General features: G+C 37.6%; 1 protein-coding gene across 1 annotated transcript in view; it reads left to right on the forward strand.

The window, feature by feature from the left end:
* The window catches only part of LOC120542065 (anthrax toxin receptor 1-like), a 177879-nt gene that overhangs the window by 118934 nt on the left and 41261 nt on the right, over positions 1 to 17684 (forward strand). Inside the window, exons 12-14 of the mRNA XM_039774198.1 lie at positions 7428 to 7506; positions 8177 to 8272; positions 15962 to 16000. Of these exons, the coding sequence (XP_039630132.1) occupies positions 7428 to 7506; positions 8177 to 8272; positions 15962 to 16000 (214 nt within the window). The remainder of the gene's footprint in view (positions 1 to 7427; positions 7507 to 8176; positions 8273 to 15961; positions 16001 to 17684) is intronic.

Consider the following 17684-nt stretch of genomic DNA (forward strand, 5'->3'; position numbering starts at 1 on the left):
CATTTTTTAATGGCAAATATCACCCATCCTTAAATTATTTTGATATCACTTTTTCTTTATCATGTGTCACAGCCAGCCCAAGGCAAAGGCTTTACAGTATGTTTCCTAAGATTCATTAACATGGCAATAGTATTATGGACAGAGAACCTGTCCAATGGCAGAGGCCATCAGTAAAGCCTCCCCCATTTCTTTTAAGCGATGATCACAAGGTAGCAACTTGGGACATTTTCCTAGAGTGAGAGCTGCCATATGAACATGCAAATTTTGCATATTAGCTAGACTGTGGATCAAACCTGTTAAATCATTATCTTTGGCCATATTTGTCTTTACAGCACAATGGAGCTTGAGGGAGAGAAGAAAACAAATTTCAACTGTTGGGTACATTTTACAAGAGAAAATACTTTGATGTTCTTTAAAATGTAATTAGGTTAAATTAAAAAGCAGAGTTGGTATGGGAGAATCCTCCCTCCCTGTTCATTTTTCGGCAGCCTGAGAAGATGTCTCTTTGGTAAATTCACACATGACAGCCTTTGCAAACGTGTTATTTTCTGATTGATAGCTCAAGCTGTCATGACATCTTTTAAGCTTGGTGTAGCACTGCTTGAGATTTGTGAGGCTCTGTGTACTGAAGTCAATAAAGGGGCTAATCCTGGTGAAGACACATGTCACCTGGATGCCTAAAGCTTGCTGCCCCAGGACAAGAAAGCTACAGTGCATGAATATACTTGTGCAGTAGCAGCAGCAGCCCTTCTGGCAAGGAGACCTGGCAGCCACTAACATTTATTCTCTATTGAAGTGTAATAGTAATAATTGTGGACCATTTGGAAAGTAATAGGGCCAGGGGCAGAAAAGATCCTATTATAACTGAATGAGTGAATTGCGAAACTTGTGAGAGAAATGAGAAAAAAATCAATGCCAGAGGGCCCGAGGGACCAAAGAGAAGAAGCAAGGCTCAAGGAAAAATAAGGACAATGAACAAAAAAAATGCAGTTATAAATTCAAGAGGGTAACAGTATACACACAGACAAGGAAACAGAAATGTCTTATCGTGATCACAACCTAAAGACAGGCATGTTTTTTATGGAACCCGCTGCACTTCTCATATTGTATTATCATACAAAACATTGACTAGTCATGTCTTCAGTTATCAAGTATTTTGACCTTGGTTTTCAACTCTTTACTGAAAAATGGTGCATAAAGAGGTTAGATAACATTCTTAAGGTCATGTAATGACCTCTTAGCCTCCGAATCTTTTCTTTAAGTGCTGGACAAAGCCAGACACTTTTATGAGAAGAGTCATTAGCTTTACACAATGAATCACTTGGCTTTAGAAAATCATAAGAAGGCCTTTCAGTGACCCGGGATTTAAAAAAAAATGTGTTCACCACTGAAGTGGATCCTGTCCTTTAAGGTGCTAAATGTGTTTTATGGTCAGTAATTAGAACATATGAAGATACAAATATTTTTTACAAGAACAGCTCATTTGGCACATCTGTAGCCCAATTCATATTTAAAACAATATTGAGTTTTGACTTCAGGATCCTCCATCATGGCATCAATTTCGGTTTCAGTCATGGTTGTAGGCGCCCCAAAAATGAAAACACGCGTTTACAAACATTTTTGTAACCTCCCCGAATTTCTCATTTATAAAGACATCCCTGTCCATTGCAATGACTAAAATGAAAATTAACATCATATCTGTTTTCTTTGGGCATGATTTTATTTTGTATCAAGCAGCTGGAAGGGTTATTATTCCGGCTCAATGTGGCTACAAGCTTCAAGCATGTGCTCTTAGAAAAGGAATTCAACTTGCTGATTGATAGCAAATTAGATTGATTTGTCACAATACCTCTTAATGGTGTTCCTCACTGCCCCTTGTAGCATTGTATTCCCAGAAGGAGTAAACAAATCTTAACAGCAGGAACAGAACAAAGAAGGCTTTAGTTGTGATTCACGCCAAAAACATGCAACAGTTGCTTTTTATGGAGGCCTTTATTCCTTTTAGATGCTCCCTATAGCAGAGCTTTGACAGCCGCCTTTCCTATTGCTCTTCTGCTTAGTATCAGATTATGTCCATTTGTTACATTAAGGAGCCCAGAGACCTCCTAAAAGGGATGGACTTTCCCAGCATGTGGTTATTTTATGGCCCTGTGGCAGTTTTCCATTCCCCTTAGAAGAACTTCAGATTTCTCATGTCGTGGAGCTCTGTTAAGTATTACATCTTGAATTAAGCTGTTGCAGGACATTTTCTCACCAGGAGAAGTGTCGGATTGCCTGGACACATATTCTTTGGAAGCTGATCTTTAATGGCTGTTTACGAGTGACTGATATTTTTGGCAATAAAACACAAATTGTAAAAGTATGGGCTAGTGTAAATATAAATTATAAACGCTATTAAAAAGTGTATTATTATAAAAGATACAGCTATTATATACTGAACATATTATGAAAGTCCATCCCTTTTAGAAGGCCTCAAGACTTCTTAATGTAACAAATGTACATTTTTAATCCTGAATTCTGAGTAAAAGAGAAATGTTCAAATATTTTACTCAAAATTATTTTTAAATGAAATGCTTTACTTTCATTTTGATTTTTAATATGTTAGGTACAAAGAAAATAAACTCTCCAAATATTCATTTGTTGAAATGCATCAGTTACATTTTCTGAATTAAACTTTACGCAAGGTCTGCATCAGTCCAGTAATCAAAAAGTGGCATCCCAGGGTTTTGCTCCAGTCCAGTGGCCAAATTACTGGCTTGTAAAGCACGAGGCAGCCAGTTCAATCCCTACCTCTATCTCACTGTATAATTCAAAGCGTGTTGCTTGACCTGCTTGTGTCACATGTCAAAAAAATATATGTCCATAATAATGCTATAGCTGTGTCAGGGGCCGCTCTAGGCTCGTGGCGGCCCTGGGCAGAGAAAGAATCGGTGGCCCCTTCGCCCGCCAGTGTCAATATGGTATCTTGTGCATGGTGGATGGCCGCGTCCGTTGCGGACACTGCATAGCCGCCTCATGCTTATGACATCAGGTTTCCCTTGGGTGATAAAGTTCAGGATTGCTCCTTCCTGTGACGCAGGAAAGCCTCCTGATCCACCTTTCTCTTTCATTTCAAATAACCAGATTTGTGTACTCGAAATCTCTTCATTTTGCTTAGAATGGGTATGCGAATGTCATGTGTCCCCTATCCAACCAGATATTCACTATGCCTATTGCACTAACACTAATACTTTATTAAAACTAGGTGAAACATTAACTTGTAAGACGACTCACCCACTTGCACTAGCTTCACTTCTATATGCGCGTGTCCGTAACTTGAAAACCAAGTGCCAGCCAATGATATTCTCATTATGGCAGAATGTTATAATACTACATATAGCTTACTGCTCCGACTCTAGCGACATTAGTAAATACAGAGTACTAATTAACAAGAAACACAATGTTTTTCGGCCACATTGCCATCAGCTGTGTCGTTATTTTCTGTTTTATATTCAATATATATTGCCGTGGCGGCCCCTGGGATTTGGCGGCCCTGTGCAGGTGCACAGTTTGCACATACCTAAGGCCGCCCTTGGCTGTGTATTGTAACGCGTTTTGGATTTTTGTGCACTGTGGAATTCCCTATACAAAGCAAAGTTTGTTCACTCAGTTTCCATACCTTATTCTCCACATTCTTACTTTTTTTTTGCTATATTCTATTGGTAAGCGTTTTAATTTTAATGCAGCCAGCCCCAGTGAACACATACCAAGTGTAGACATTATCATATTGGCATGAGCATTACAGGGCAATCAGTGAAGTGCTAGCTGACTTTTATTCTTCTGTTTCCTAATAATATATTTTGCATTTTTCATCGTTCTTTCAGCTTGTTTCAAATATGAGCCAATCCAGTTTGACAGAAAATTAGAGATTGGTAGGCCAGGGAAATTCTCTTTTATGTATTAGTGATTGACCATTTGCTTCTCTGAGGCTCAATTTTATTTCACCATGAATAATTTGCAGTTCCACTCTTTGTCAGTAGATGTTGTAGAAGGCTTGTGCTCACCTGAATTTATGCAAGTACACATTTGCTTGATCTGGTTGGAAACGTGACTGTTTACTTTATGTGAAAGATGAGTGACAATTGTGGGTACAGAAAACAGATTCTAGGCCAACAGTCTGACCATTCATCAACACTGGTACTGCAGTAGTCATTAGCTACATCAACTGGCTCTTTGCTAATACCACTGATAGGGGAGCCGCTGTCTTGCTAAGACTGCTGTCCACCAGTATGTGTGTCTGCATATTTTGACTCACTTTCATTTTGAAGTGGTGCATTTTCTTCTTCCTCCTCTCTTATTCTCTTGTTGTAACCAGATGTCTTTCCCCTACTTGGCACTAGAAGAATAAGAGCGTATTTGGAAAAACACAATAAAGAAATTTGAGCCAAGTTGCATAACTTGGTGCATCCTGAGTAGTGAAGTTAACTGAGGAGTACACTTTCAGTGGACAGTCTGTAGAGACAGTGGCAGCTAAACCAGTCTGGCATAGTAGCATAGTAGTATCAGGAGGATGTGAAAAAGCGCTGGTATGAAATAAAAAGTGCTGATGACCTGAAGAGTGAAATGTACAAGTGCCTGGACAGCATACTGGTGAGAAAGTTCTAAGATCAAAACTACCCGTAGCCAAGAAAAACACCCAGTACTCCTTACAGAGAACAGTGAGTGCCGAACCACTTCAAGCACTGTCTTACACTGTATTCAAAGATCAGGGGAAAACTGTGGGCAGTATCAGAAAATGCACACCACAGTTTCCTGGCTGATACACAGAGTCCTCCAAAAAGGGACTGACTTTCCCAATATGTGGTAACGTTATGGCAAGCACTGCAAACTTGAATTTGCTCAGCCTTTGAGGAAATACAGCACAATACCTGTGTCAAATTCTCACACTTCTTTCATAATATCTTTTACTTCAAAGTACTGAAAATTAAAATTAAACACCAAAAGACCATGTTTACCAAACACAGCCCTCACCTTTGCAGATTTTGTTTGTCATTTTACCTTTCATATAACACACCATTAAAAAGTTCTTTAAAATGTAAACAAGTAAAAAGTAGCAAGATAAAATACAAGATCCTTAAATATATCATAATTTAGTAAAGTCTACATGCCGGGAACACACTGACAGTTTACAGTATAGTAGATTCAGAAGAATCAGTTAGAAAACTAATGATAGTATGAACAATAAAAATGGCAGATTCAAAAATGAGGGTTTTTACGTACAGTATGATCTAAATGTGAAATTTAACGGTGTGTCACCAACAGGCCTAGGAAATTGTAGTCACAAAGTTAAATGAATTTACATTAAGAGTTACATAATAAGTGTTTTAGAAAATAAGGCAACTACAATGTACAGGCTTGGTGGTTTGGCATGAGGCAAAAAGCACTGTAAAGTAATTTGGATTAGTGGAATTAATGGTTTTATACTTCAGCAAGAGAACTGTGAATGAATTGGTCAATATGATGAGAAGAATAGTTGAGCTACTTGAGTGGTGCCACTGCCTTTGGTTCATTTCAGCAAGCTAGTAGATGCAGTCTCAATCTCTTCATACTTGAAAGTCTCTGTAAAGTAAGCCACAGTAATCTGACAGGCATGATGGTGTATTTCTTTCTGCATTGTGGAGGAGAGCAATAAGTAGACTTTAGGAGTGTTTTCAAGTGGTAAAAAGAGGACTGGAGGACTTTCAAATTCAGAGTCCTGATTAGTATGACTCCATGAAAAGTGACAGAAGGTTGTTGGCAAAGTTTAAAGGAGCCGAGATTGATGCTACTTCTACACTATTATGTTTTCATTTAAAAAAGGTGTTTTTATATTAAAATGATCTCTCCATGTTAATGCTTTCACATTGTTTACTAAAATCTCAATCCACACTAAAATGACTAAAAACACATATGACGTAGACTTTTGTCTACATGGGGATGCTTGCAATGGTAATTACATTTTTGAATGAATGGTAACACCACTAGCCAGGGTTTTATCATAAAACTGTAGTGGCTGGGAAATTATTCTGCCTTTGTGCATGTATGCAGCAATCAAACCGTACAAAACATAATTTAAATGCATACAGGTAAGTAACTCAACATGTGCCATGGAAAGCATCTGTTCTGTGTCCGCTAAATTGGAATATGGTTTTCTTCCATGAAGGGTGAACAATCAGGGAATGGGACATTGTAATTAGTAGGATCATATCAAGAAAGGGCTATACAATAAACACAAACAAATCAGAGCACAATTATCGACTATGTATTCAAAAGTCTATGTCTTTACCCATCTACGTTACAATGCCAAGCCTGCATTTTCAGAAGTATACAGTTCTGGAGAGCATTTTCAGAAGTCAAAACTAATGCCTGCATTTTTAAACAGAAACACAGTTGTATGGGCGCATCTCTAATGAAACGGAGTTGAGCTGGAGATCCTGTAGAGATCCCAAGAAGCAACTGAGTTTTATGTTAAGTAATATCTATTGTGATGGACAGCCGGGACACCCCTAAAATGGAAGGATGGGGGACAGCAGCTATTTGCCGATACTGCCTCACCTAAAATGCTAGATGGCAACTCCCCTGGAGTGTAGTGGTGCCCCGGATTCCCACAGGGAATCCTGGGACTTGAAGTTTGGTTTCTCAGTCCTGTTGGGTGCCGCCAGGGGGAGATGTCGAAGGACCTGGGGACTCATCCTTTCCCTATAGCCCGGAAGTACAAGGTAGTCACTAGGATGGAACCCCTGAAGTACTTCTGGGCTGAAGTAAGAGCCAGTTCTTCATTAACCACATAAGTGCTAGCCAGTCATGTGGTCGGAAGGACACAAGCACTACCGGGTCAAGTACTATTTAAAGGACTGAGGTGTGAAGGAGAGAATTGCATTAATTTATTGGTTATTTGATTGTATTATGGTGGTTGTGGTGCTTAGGAAGTACTATTTAAAGAAGAAAAATATAAAAATATAATAAAGTGCTTTTACCCTGTTTCCTGTGTATCTGTCTGTTGGGTTTAAGGGGCGGCAGTGACCCCAAGCATTCTTACACTATGTATTGATATTATTAAGGCGGGCAGTGACATTGTCTATGACGTAACTTCATATACCGCTTGTAAGAGTAATGTGAGGTTGTGCTGGCGAATCAGTCATCCAAGTGGCTTGATTTTTAGGTAATGTCTAATATATATGCTTGGTCTATTAAACAATAATGCTACCTGCACTGGATTGGTAATTTAAATATAAGAAATAGGGGTGTAGTTACCTGCACCTTTGCATGGTTGTTAACTTTTGCAAATTATAAAGAAACACTATAAGCAGTGTTGACTCAGTAAATCATTAAGGTCCCATCACAGCTCTGGCTAGTTATGATTTTATAAAAGGTTTGCCTTAATCCAGTAATATGTGCTTGCTTTTCAGAGTCGTGTACCTGCAAGTCAGCATGAATGACGGCCTGACGTTCATCACTAGCTCAGTGCACATTACAAGCACTCACTGCGTAAGAGACACTCTGCACTTGCTATTTTATTTGCTAGTCTATAATTTAGACGTCATTTTAAATGACTGCTTACTGAAGTTATTTTGCTTTCCAATCTTCTAATAAGTTATCCCCCTACGGATAAGGTTAAATGCTGTAACCTCCAGTATACTTTGACAAAGCCAAATGGTAATTTTAACTGCCGTGTCTCAGCATTTATCTTAAATCTAGTTCATTCAGTTCATCAATATTGTGAATTATGAAACTGTCTGACAGCGGTCAGGACCAAGAGTTCACTTTCCAGTTTATACAGAATAGTTAACTATCCCAGTTTCCTTAATTTCTCTGTCTCAATCTCAATTTATTTCTTTCACTTTTCTTTCCATTACTCTTTCCTGTGCAGTGTCCTCTGTTCAGGTAATGCTTGAGTCCCAAGCTTCACCTGGCTGTTTCAGTTCTTTGGGAGTAAGTTATATTTATAGCTTTTCTCTGCAGCCACCCAGTCATTTCACATTCTTGTTTACATCTGACTAGACTCACCCTTTTGCTTTATGTTAATTCTTTTGCTATCATTAATATTGCCCTTTTTTACTGCTTTTTCTGATTTGAACTATGTTTCTGATACTTTTGTCTTAATATGTCTGTCTCTCCCTAAAACTCAATGTTGATTATGTCATTTTTTCCCCCACAGTTTGATGGAACTATTCTTCTGATTGCTTTGTTAATTCTGTTCCTGCTTTTGGCTTTAATTCTCATGTGGTGGTTCTGGCCTCTTTGCTGCACTGTGGTAAGTTAATTAAGTTTGTCCCAATATGAGTAACCCATGGTGGTCATGGTGAATTGTACAAATGTGTGTTCATCTATATGCATTCATAAATATTGTATTGAAGCAGCTAAAATAGTGTACTTTCAAAAAAGGAAATACATTAAATAAATGTATTCACCGGGCAGACTTTAAATAGAGTATGGTGCAGATCTCTTTATTTTTCTAATCCGTCCATTGTCCAACCCGCTATATCCTAACTACAGGGTCACGAGGGTCTGGAGCCAATCCCAGCCAACACAGGGCACAAGGCAGGAAATAAACCCCGGGCAGGGCACCAGCCCACCACAGAATTATTTTACATTACAGTTTGTAAAAAAATGTAGAAAAATTAGGATGAGAACAGGCCATTCTGCCCAAAAAAAACTTGCCGACCCCTTCCGTTTAATTCCTCTAAACTAACTCAAGTTGAGTGTTAAAGGTCCCTAAAATCCTACTGTCTACAACACCACTTGGTAACTTACAAACCGGATTCCAAAAAAGTTGGGACACTAAACAAGTTGTGAATAAAAACTGAATGCAATAATGTGGAGATGGCAAATGTCAATATTTTATTTGTAATAGAACGTAGATGACAGATCAAACGTTTAATCCGAGTAAATGTATCATTTTAAAGGAAAAATATGTTGATTCAAAATTTCACGGTGTCAACAAATCCCAAAAAGTTGGGACAAGTAGCAATAAGAGGCTGGAAAAAGTAAATTTGAGCATAACGAAGAGCTGGAAGACCAATAAACACTAATTAGGTCAATTGGCAACATGATTGGGTATAAAAAGAGCTTCTCAGAGTGGCAGTGTCTCTCAGAAGCCAAGATGGGTAGAGGATCACCAATTCCCACAATGTTGTGCAGAAAGATAGTGGAGCAATATCAGAAAGGTGTTACCCAGTGAAAAATTGCAAAGACTTTGCATCTATCATCATCAACTGTGCATAACATCATCCGAAGATTCAGAGAATCTGGAACAATCTCTGTGCGTAAGGGTCAAGGCCGTAAAACCATACTGGATGCCCGTGATCTCCGTGCCCTTAAACGACACTGCACCACAAACAGGAATGCTACTGTAAAGGAAATCACAGAATGGGCTCAGGAATACTTCCAGAAACCATTGTCAGTGAACACAATCCACCGTGCCATCCGCGTTGCCAGCTGAAACTCTACAGTGCAAAGAAGAAGCCATTTCTAAGCAAGATCCACAAGCTCAGGCGTTGTCACTGGGCCAGGGATCATTTAAAATGGAGTGTGGCAAAATGGAAGACTGTTCTGTGGTCAGACGAGTCATGATTCGAAGTTCTTTTTGGAAATCTGGGACGCCATGTCATCCGGACCAAAGAGGACAAGGACAACCCAAGTTGTTATCAACGCTCAGTTCAGAAGCCTGCATCTCTGATGGTATGGGGTTGCATGAGTGCGTGTGGCATGGGCAGCTTGCATGTCTGGAAAGGCACCATCAATGCAGAAAAATATATTCAGGTTCTAGAACAACATATGCTCCCATCCAGACGTCATCTCTTTCAGGGAAGACCCTGCATTTTTCAACAAGATAATGCCAGACCACATTCTGCATCAATCACAACATCATGGCTGCGTAGGAGAAGGATCCGGGTACTGAAATGGCCAGTCTGCAGTCCAGATCTTTCACCTATAGAGAACATTTGGCACATCATAAAGAGGAAGGTGCGACAAAGAAGGCCCAAGACGATTGAACAGTTAGAGGCCTGTATTAGACAAGAATGGGAGAGCATTCCTATTTCTAAACTTGAGAAACTGGTCTCCTCGGTCCCCAGACGTCTGTTGAGTGTTGTAAGAAGAAGGGGAGATGCCACACAGTGGTGAAAATGGCCTTGTCCCAACTTTTTTGGGATTTGTTGACACCATGAAATTCTGAATCAACATATTTTTCCCTTAAAATGATACATTTTTTCTCAGTTTAAACTTTTATTCCGTGATTTATGTTCTATTCTGAATAAAATATTAGAAGTTGGCACCTCCACATCATTGCATTCAGTTTTTATTCATGATTTGTATAGTGTCCCAACTTTTTTGGTATCCGGTTTGTATTCCATGTGTCTATGGCTATCTGTGTGAAGAAAAACCTCCTAATGTTTGTGCAAAATTTACCCTTAACAAGTTTCTGACTTTGTCCCTGCATTCTTGTGGGACTCATTTTAAAGTAACAGACTCCATCCACGTTATGATTTCCCTTCTTTTTAACATTTCTATGTCTTTTTTATAGCCTCTAGACCAAAACTGTGCACAGTGCTCCAGATGCTCCACCCGTGCAAAGTAAAGCTTGAGTGTAACCTCCTTGGACTTCCTAATGGCTTCTGAACACTGCCTGGAAGTTGATAGTGTGTATTACTGGCCATTAAGAGATGTGCATATACTGAAATTTCCCTTTGTTGGTTTTTCATGCTTTCTGCTATTGTCATATCAGGATCAGGATATTTTTTTATTACTTACGAACGATATTTACAAATCTTATCTGACCTAGTCCAAATGGAGATGCTCTGATTACAAATATCTTTATTAATATAATCAAAACAAGCCGGGAGTTGTCATGCATGTGATTTTATTAGAGTAATAAGGTATGCATGATGTAATCTCTCTTTAATGTCAACAGCAGCCTTTGCCTGTTGTGGTATTTTAAAATATACAGTTGTTTGTTTAAGTGAACTAATGATGCAAAATGAACGTCTGGAGCATTTGTGCACTAAGATGTTTAACTTGGCTAATTACCCAGAAAATTCATCATTTCTTCCTTTATTTTATTAATGTATTCGTATCATGAGGGAAACACTGCCAAAATGGAGTTTTTTACTTGCTCTAAGCAAAACACACAAGAGGCTGGATGCCATTTCAAGAACTATTTTGTGCAGATGTTTAGCAAATTTCAAAATATTCTCTTGTGCCAAAGGTTAGTTTTTGAAGGTAATCATTCACATACCTACAGTTTTATCAAGGAAAATTGAGAATATCATGTGTATTATTGTTAATAAAGACAACTTACACAGCGTTTTCTTTGTCTACTATTTTTGTTTTTCCTTAAAAAACTAGAGATGAATAAGGTATGTGTTACATACCTGCACATCAAACTGCCAACATATTTACTTGTTTCTCCTTCATAACAGTATCACATTCATTTCAGGACTGGCAGTGAATAAAGTTCATATCACTGTAAGCAAGTCATTACGAAAGTAATCACAAATAATTGGGAATTGGCCTATATGTATCAAACGTCTCAAATTTAGTTTAAGATAACAGTTCAGGGGTAAGCAAGCCATGTCCCAGTGTGCTGCAGTGACTACAGCTTTTCATTGTACTCAATCTGTGAAACAGAGAAAAAGCCTGGCTTTTAATTCAAATCTGCTCTTAATTATGGAGTGCTAGTCCCCTGTTGTTTTAGTACCATCTGTATTTTTCCCTTTTTTACTTGCTTCCCCCCATTTGTGTTAACTCATGCTACCTCTGTTGAACTAACTAATTAACAAAAGGCTTGTTAAAGTTCTAAAAATAATGGTCAGCTTTACATTCACTTTCTGAAGTCGTCAGTGTCAAATGTGCCAGACAGTTCATAACATTTTGGCTCTGTTTTGTGCATTATTTATTTAGGGTTTGTCATCATTAGGATGTTGTTTCTTGTTTTTTTTTTCCTTAGCCATTCAAAATTACACATACCACTTTTTGGCGATTTTGAAGCACAAGGAACCTTGTGGTCACAAGTGTTTTGTGCCTGATTTGTTTTTTACAATGTTAAAAATTATTAACATCTCTCCTGTGGTGCCATTTTGTTTTTCATGGGAGCACCACTATGTTGAGCATTTTTGTTGATTGGTTGCTGTGCCGTTTCTGCGCAGGGTAAAGTAGAAGTTTCCATCAAGTCATAGCTATAAAAGTCAGCGTCATGCACTTCCCATTTGTCCATGATTGGATTCTCCCAAATACCTTTCCTAGCTTTTATTTTTGTTTCTCAGTTCCTGTTTTTGAAATCCTTTTGCTGTTTTTTTTTTACTATGATTAAGGTTTAACAATTTGGCTCTGGTTGTGTTCTGTTTTCAATTTTTTTGGTTTTTAATGTCCCACTCTGTTTCCTGACCACCTTGTTTTATATCCTGAGCTAGTTTGCCTAATCATTCATCTTTGTGGATTTACCCCCTTACTTGCATGTTGTTTTTTGACATCTCCTGATTCATTTCCCATTTAAAAGTTGCTGCCACTCTATGCAGTCAGCACAGTATTAACTGGGGATCTACCATAATGTCCCAAATCCAAGTTGATTGTGATATCATGATGTGGTGATGTGATCTCATGGCTGCCATTCTGATCTACACAAAGAAGCCTTGGACACAAGCAAGTTGATCACCTTTTATGGATTTCACTTGGAAGTGCCAGACTCTGTCACTCTTACGTTCTTTTCCTCAGTATTTTGTAGCAGTCTGTTTGTTTTTGCACAGTGTGTTGTGCCACCTTTAAGCTCCCCTTTTTGTGCTTTATTTTTCTTTTCATTTTGTAGCACTGTGATACTTGTATATAGTCATTAGAAATTCTATAGGTTATGCAGGCACTGACAAATATTCACACTGAACCACAAAATCCAAAAAAGTTCTTCAAGTCAAAAATTTTAAAACACTTAGGGCTATTTATAACCAATAAGGGCTACCATTTATACTCGCATATAAGTCGGGTCTTAAAACCTAAAAAATCGATCATAAAATCAGACCCCGATTTATATGCCTGTTCAAAAATACAACACTTAAATTTTTTTTACATCTCCTTGCTTCCTCCAATCACGCATCAGTTTCTCAGACGCATCAAATTTTGTGGCAGCAGCGCAGTTACCAGTTTCTTTCACCAATTCAACGACTTTTAATTTAAAACCAGCTTCATATTTTCTTCTGATCTAATGCTCCATCGTAGATAAGGGATGCTCTTACGATAAAGGTGTATGAGGGTGTGAGATACAAAAAACACAAATCAATGCAAAAGTTGCTTCAGAATAGTTTGGGTATTACTGTGTGGTCACATAGGCACAATACATAGGAAAAAAGGCAGTCTGCTCCGTGGTTACTCTCTCAGGTGGGCGTTAGCATATCATAATCTCTTGGACCAATAGCGCGAGTTTTCCGCATTCGACTTATACGGCCGACATTATAAAATACCAGAAATTACACATTAAAATCAAGCCCTGACTTATCAGCAGGAGAACTTAAACTTATGTACTGTATAGTAGTTAAGTTCTTTGCACAGATTAGTTTTCTATTGTTACTCTCTCTGTTGAGAATTTTACCAAAGCAAATGGTGTCAGGACTTTTTTTTTTGCTATTTATTTGTGTATTTATTTTATTTCCATTTTCTTCATGATGCCATTCAGAGCCATTTTTACTCAATTTCAGTTTAAACGTCGGGACATGAAAATGTAAGTGTGGCCATGTGTGTTTGTGTTTATGGGACTGTCACTCTGAGCCAGTGTCTGAATTGTGTGCTTTTAAATAAATGTAAAACATTTTTTGTTTAGCTTAGAAAAAATAGTTTTTCTGGCAATTTCTTCTTGGAAGTTTTTCTGAATTGTTTTTAATGCTAGCCTTGTTCCATTTTACAAGTTTGTTTTTTGGTTTCATTTGTGGTCATGGTAAATGGCCTTACTTGCTGTGACTATTCGATTTCCTAGCTCACATGAATTAGCATTTCCTTGCTCATTTGAAGTATTGTCTCATCCATTTTGTGGATTGTTTCTAGCACAGCAAGTGGCATGTCCAATTCATTTTAAAATGTTTTACCAGATGAGCTGTGACAGTCAAGTGTTTCATTTTTTTATTTTTTGACACTCAAAATATTTATCAAATAGCCAAACACCCTGTGGTTCTTTGACACTCTAAAAAATGCTATGGATTTTCCTGCACCTTTCATAAATTGTAATGCTTGTTATCTGAAATAGCAAAACCACATGGTAGAATTTAGCCTATGGTACTGCTTATGCAAATTACAAACATAAAGAGAGAAATACTTAACTGCCTTGTATAAGCAGCACCCAGGTGAAGGTCGCAGGTGGAGGTTTAAAATAACGCAGTCCTTATAAATGGCACATACCATTAACTAAGCACTGCAAATTTACCCCTGTGCCATTTACCCATCCAACTTAAGTGGGAATGTCACACAACCTCCACAAGCTGCAAACGTGGTGGATTTGTTTATTCACTGAGCAATCTGAAGATGCCTTATGCTTTTTAACTATCTGAACAAGTGAGAAAAGGCAAAAAACACAAAGATAGCCATGCACCACTTTAGATAATTGGACTCTACTTCTCTAAAAGGAGGAATGCTTGCCTCGCCTTAGTCTTTGTAAGTTATTCATTTTACTTGAGCCATAAATACTAGTGGTCTTGCTTTCAGTTTATTCTCTCTTTGTCACTGATCATTATTTGTATGTAAAAAGAAGAAGAATTGGTATGGCTTAATTTCATACTAAAAACATAAAATAGGTTAGAAGCAGAACATTCCAGCTGTTTAACCTTCATTATCTATATTAAAAGTTTCTGCTCAGAAGCATTACTTAACGAAATACTGTATTAAAACTATTATTAAATACGAATAAAGTTCTTCTGACTGACTTACTACTTTTACACAATGCAATTTTAAATATATTCTAAAAAATTGTTATCTTAAACACACACATCCAAAATAAATCTCCCCTGCAAGTTTATTTTTGGACATTTATTTTTTTCCTGCTTTTTTTTCCACTCTGTGGGTTTAAAAGGATCTTCAATGTGGAAACTAGCCGAGGGTTGTGCACCGCTGTGAAAGACAGGAAAAGTTATTGTCTTCTGCTGGACATATTGTCTCCTTATCATACTTCCCTACTTTCTACAAAGTAAATTAAACAAAAGGAATCTCTTAACAAGCAGGTGACAAACAAGATGTCTTAGTATAACTGTCATCCAAAATTAGCCATTTGATAAACTTTGTTTAGTTTTATATATATATATATATATATTGAAATAGTTTATACTGTCAAATAATGCAAAGAGTACGTGACACGTGTTTTGCCCTAATTCTGGGCTCCGACACGATCAGACTGTGATTCAGACTACGAATGCATTGAATGTAATTACCCCGATCTACAGACTGTCAAATAAACGAACCACACGCTGTGGCGCAATGTGAGAGGCTTCGCCCGAGGTTCAATTCCCGAGAGGGAGTGCAGTGAGTGTGTACGCCTGATGAGCCCAGAATTAGGGCGAAACACGTGTCGCATACTCTTTGCATTATTTGACAGTATAAACTATTTCAACCATTCTATGATCTGCTTCTCGCAACTGAAAGAGGGCACCGTGGCGGACGTTAGCCGACTTGCTGACCAACCACAAGCGTTACCTGGTAGGTAACCACCCACACAATCAGATTGTGATTCAGACTACGAATGCATTAAATATATATATTATTAATAATAATTAATATATATACGATTTATACAGGAAAATAATGACTATTAACAAGGTTGCCCAAACTTTTGCACCCCACTGTATATGTCTTCAAATCAACCGCCAAGAATGGGAATACAAACATATAAACCACTGCTGGCTATGTACATTTCAAGTGCATTTAACATGGCAACAACGTCAATGACTGTAATTAACCGAAATGTTCTTTTTTGCAGGTCATTAAAGAGCCTCCTCCACCACCACCTCCAGAGCCTGTAAGTGATGTTTTTCATTCTGTGTTCTGAAATATTATTTTTTTGTGTATGCATTGTCATGCACTGATGCAGTTATTAGCAGTGATGTCTTACTGATTGTGGGTATGATTCCTGACCTGATCATAGCTTTGAATGTTCTCTTGGTTTCCCTGAGTAATTTGATGTTTGAGTATAAGTAGGTCCTATGAACAGATAACACCTCTTGTAGATCAGATTTCAGCAAATGACTTCAAAGTAATGGAAAAGCAAGCTAAACAAATGGTTGAGCTGACAGATGTTTTATGCATTTAACAGGTAAATTTGATATAAACATGTTTATTTACAGATATACAGACATTGTCTGTTGTGCAGTGTTCCTACATTCCTTTGTTAGCCACCCTTTGTCATGTCAATGGTAAACCTTTCACACCCTACCAGGCAACATCTAATCCTTAGCATCTGTTAAAGTCAGTTTGCCAAAGGTTTCTATAAAAAGAATAGATAGATAGATAGATAGATAGATAGATAGATAGATAGATAGATAGATAGATAGATAGATAGATAGATAGATAGATAGATAGATAGATAGATAGATAGATAGATAGATAGATACTTTATTAATCCCAAAAGAAGGAACTGCATTTAAAATTTTCTAGTTTGACTAATTATCAGGTTAAATGGACATACCTTTGAAGTATTCCAGTCTTTATGAGACCAATTTCATTATTGTGCTCAGTGACAAATACTGTTTGCAAAAATGAATACCCATGACAGAATATAACACACAGACAAGTGTAAAACACTCTGACAGATGTAATGAAGTAAAGTATACAGTCTATATTGGTGCACACTTCTTATATATTATAAACAGAGCTTTAAAATGTTTCAGTACTCTTTGTAAAATACAGTGTGGTAAGGAATTTTTCACATTTTAACATTATTTACTTTGGTCAAGAAAAACCTTACTTCCACCTCTACCTCTGTTTTGATCTGGGCTGCAAATAGTCATAATCTGAGGCAAAGGAAGTAAGTAGAAATCCTGAAAAAGCATCAGCTCGGTTGGTCCTGAAAAGAAAATCTTGTAAGAACTCCTATTTGTGTGCCTTACTTTGTATTTTGTTCATTCATAGTTATCAAAATTTAGCTAGTAATCAGATTGTACTTAATTTACACAAATATAGGTCCAATGTAGGAAACACAGAGGCATTGTGATCTGCTGCTCCATAAACACAGTATTTAACACTTTGAACTGTTTCAGCTCTGAGAGACCTTTATATTGATAATGTATCGCCACCTTTTGATTAACTCTTTTGCAAAAATGGAATTCTCTCAACACACCCATTTCTCTTTGATCAATGAAACAATTGAGTGTTCACGTCTCTGTGCACCAAAGTAACCAAGTGGGAAAAGTTTGATTAAGTGATCGAGTGTCATTGTGCCAGATGCAAAATTGGCAATTACCGCACTGCATGAAACAACCAGATATCCAGACACTGCATTGTTATAAGTATGTTTGTCTTTCGGTTGAGGGGTCCTATTCATTACATCACCTGGGGCCTGTAGGGGTCTTAATCTAGGCTTGGGTTCTTCTTCTTCCTTAGGTGTATTATCATTCCTCTATTGTAATAAGTATATCTGGAATTTTTTTTAAAAAATCACTAAAAAAGAAAACAAGGAATAGCAAATACTATGGCCTCATTTTTGC

Source organism: Polypterus senegalus, chromosome 1, assembly GCF_016835505.1.
Source record: "Polypterus senegalus isolate Bchr_013 chromosome 1, ASM1683550v1, whole genome shotgun sequence".
NCBI lineage: Eukaryota > Metazoa > Chordata > Cladistia > Polypteriformes > Polypteridae > Polypterus > Polypterus senegalus.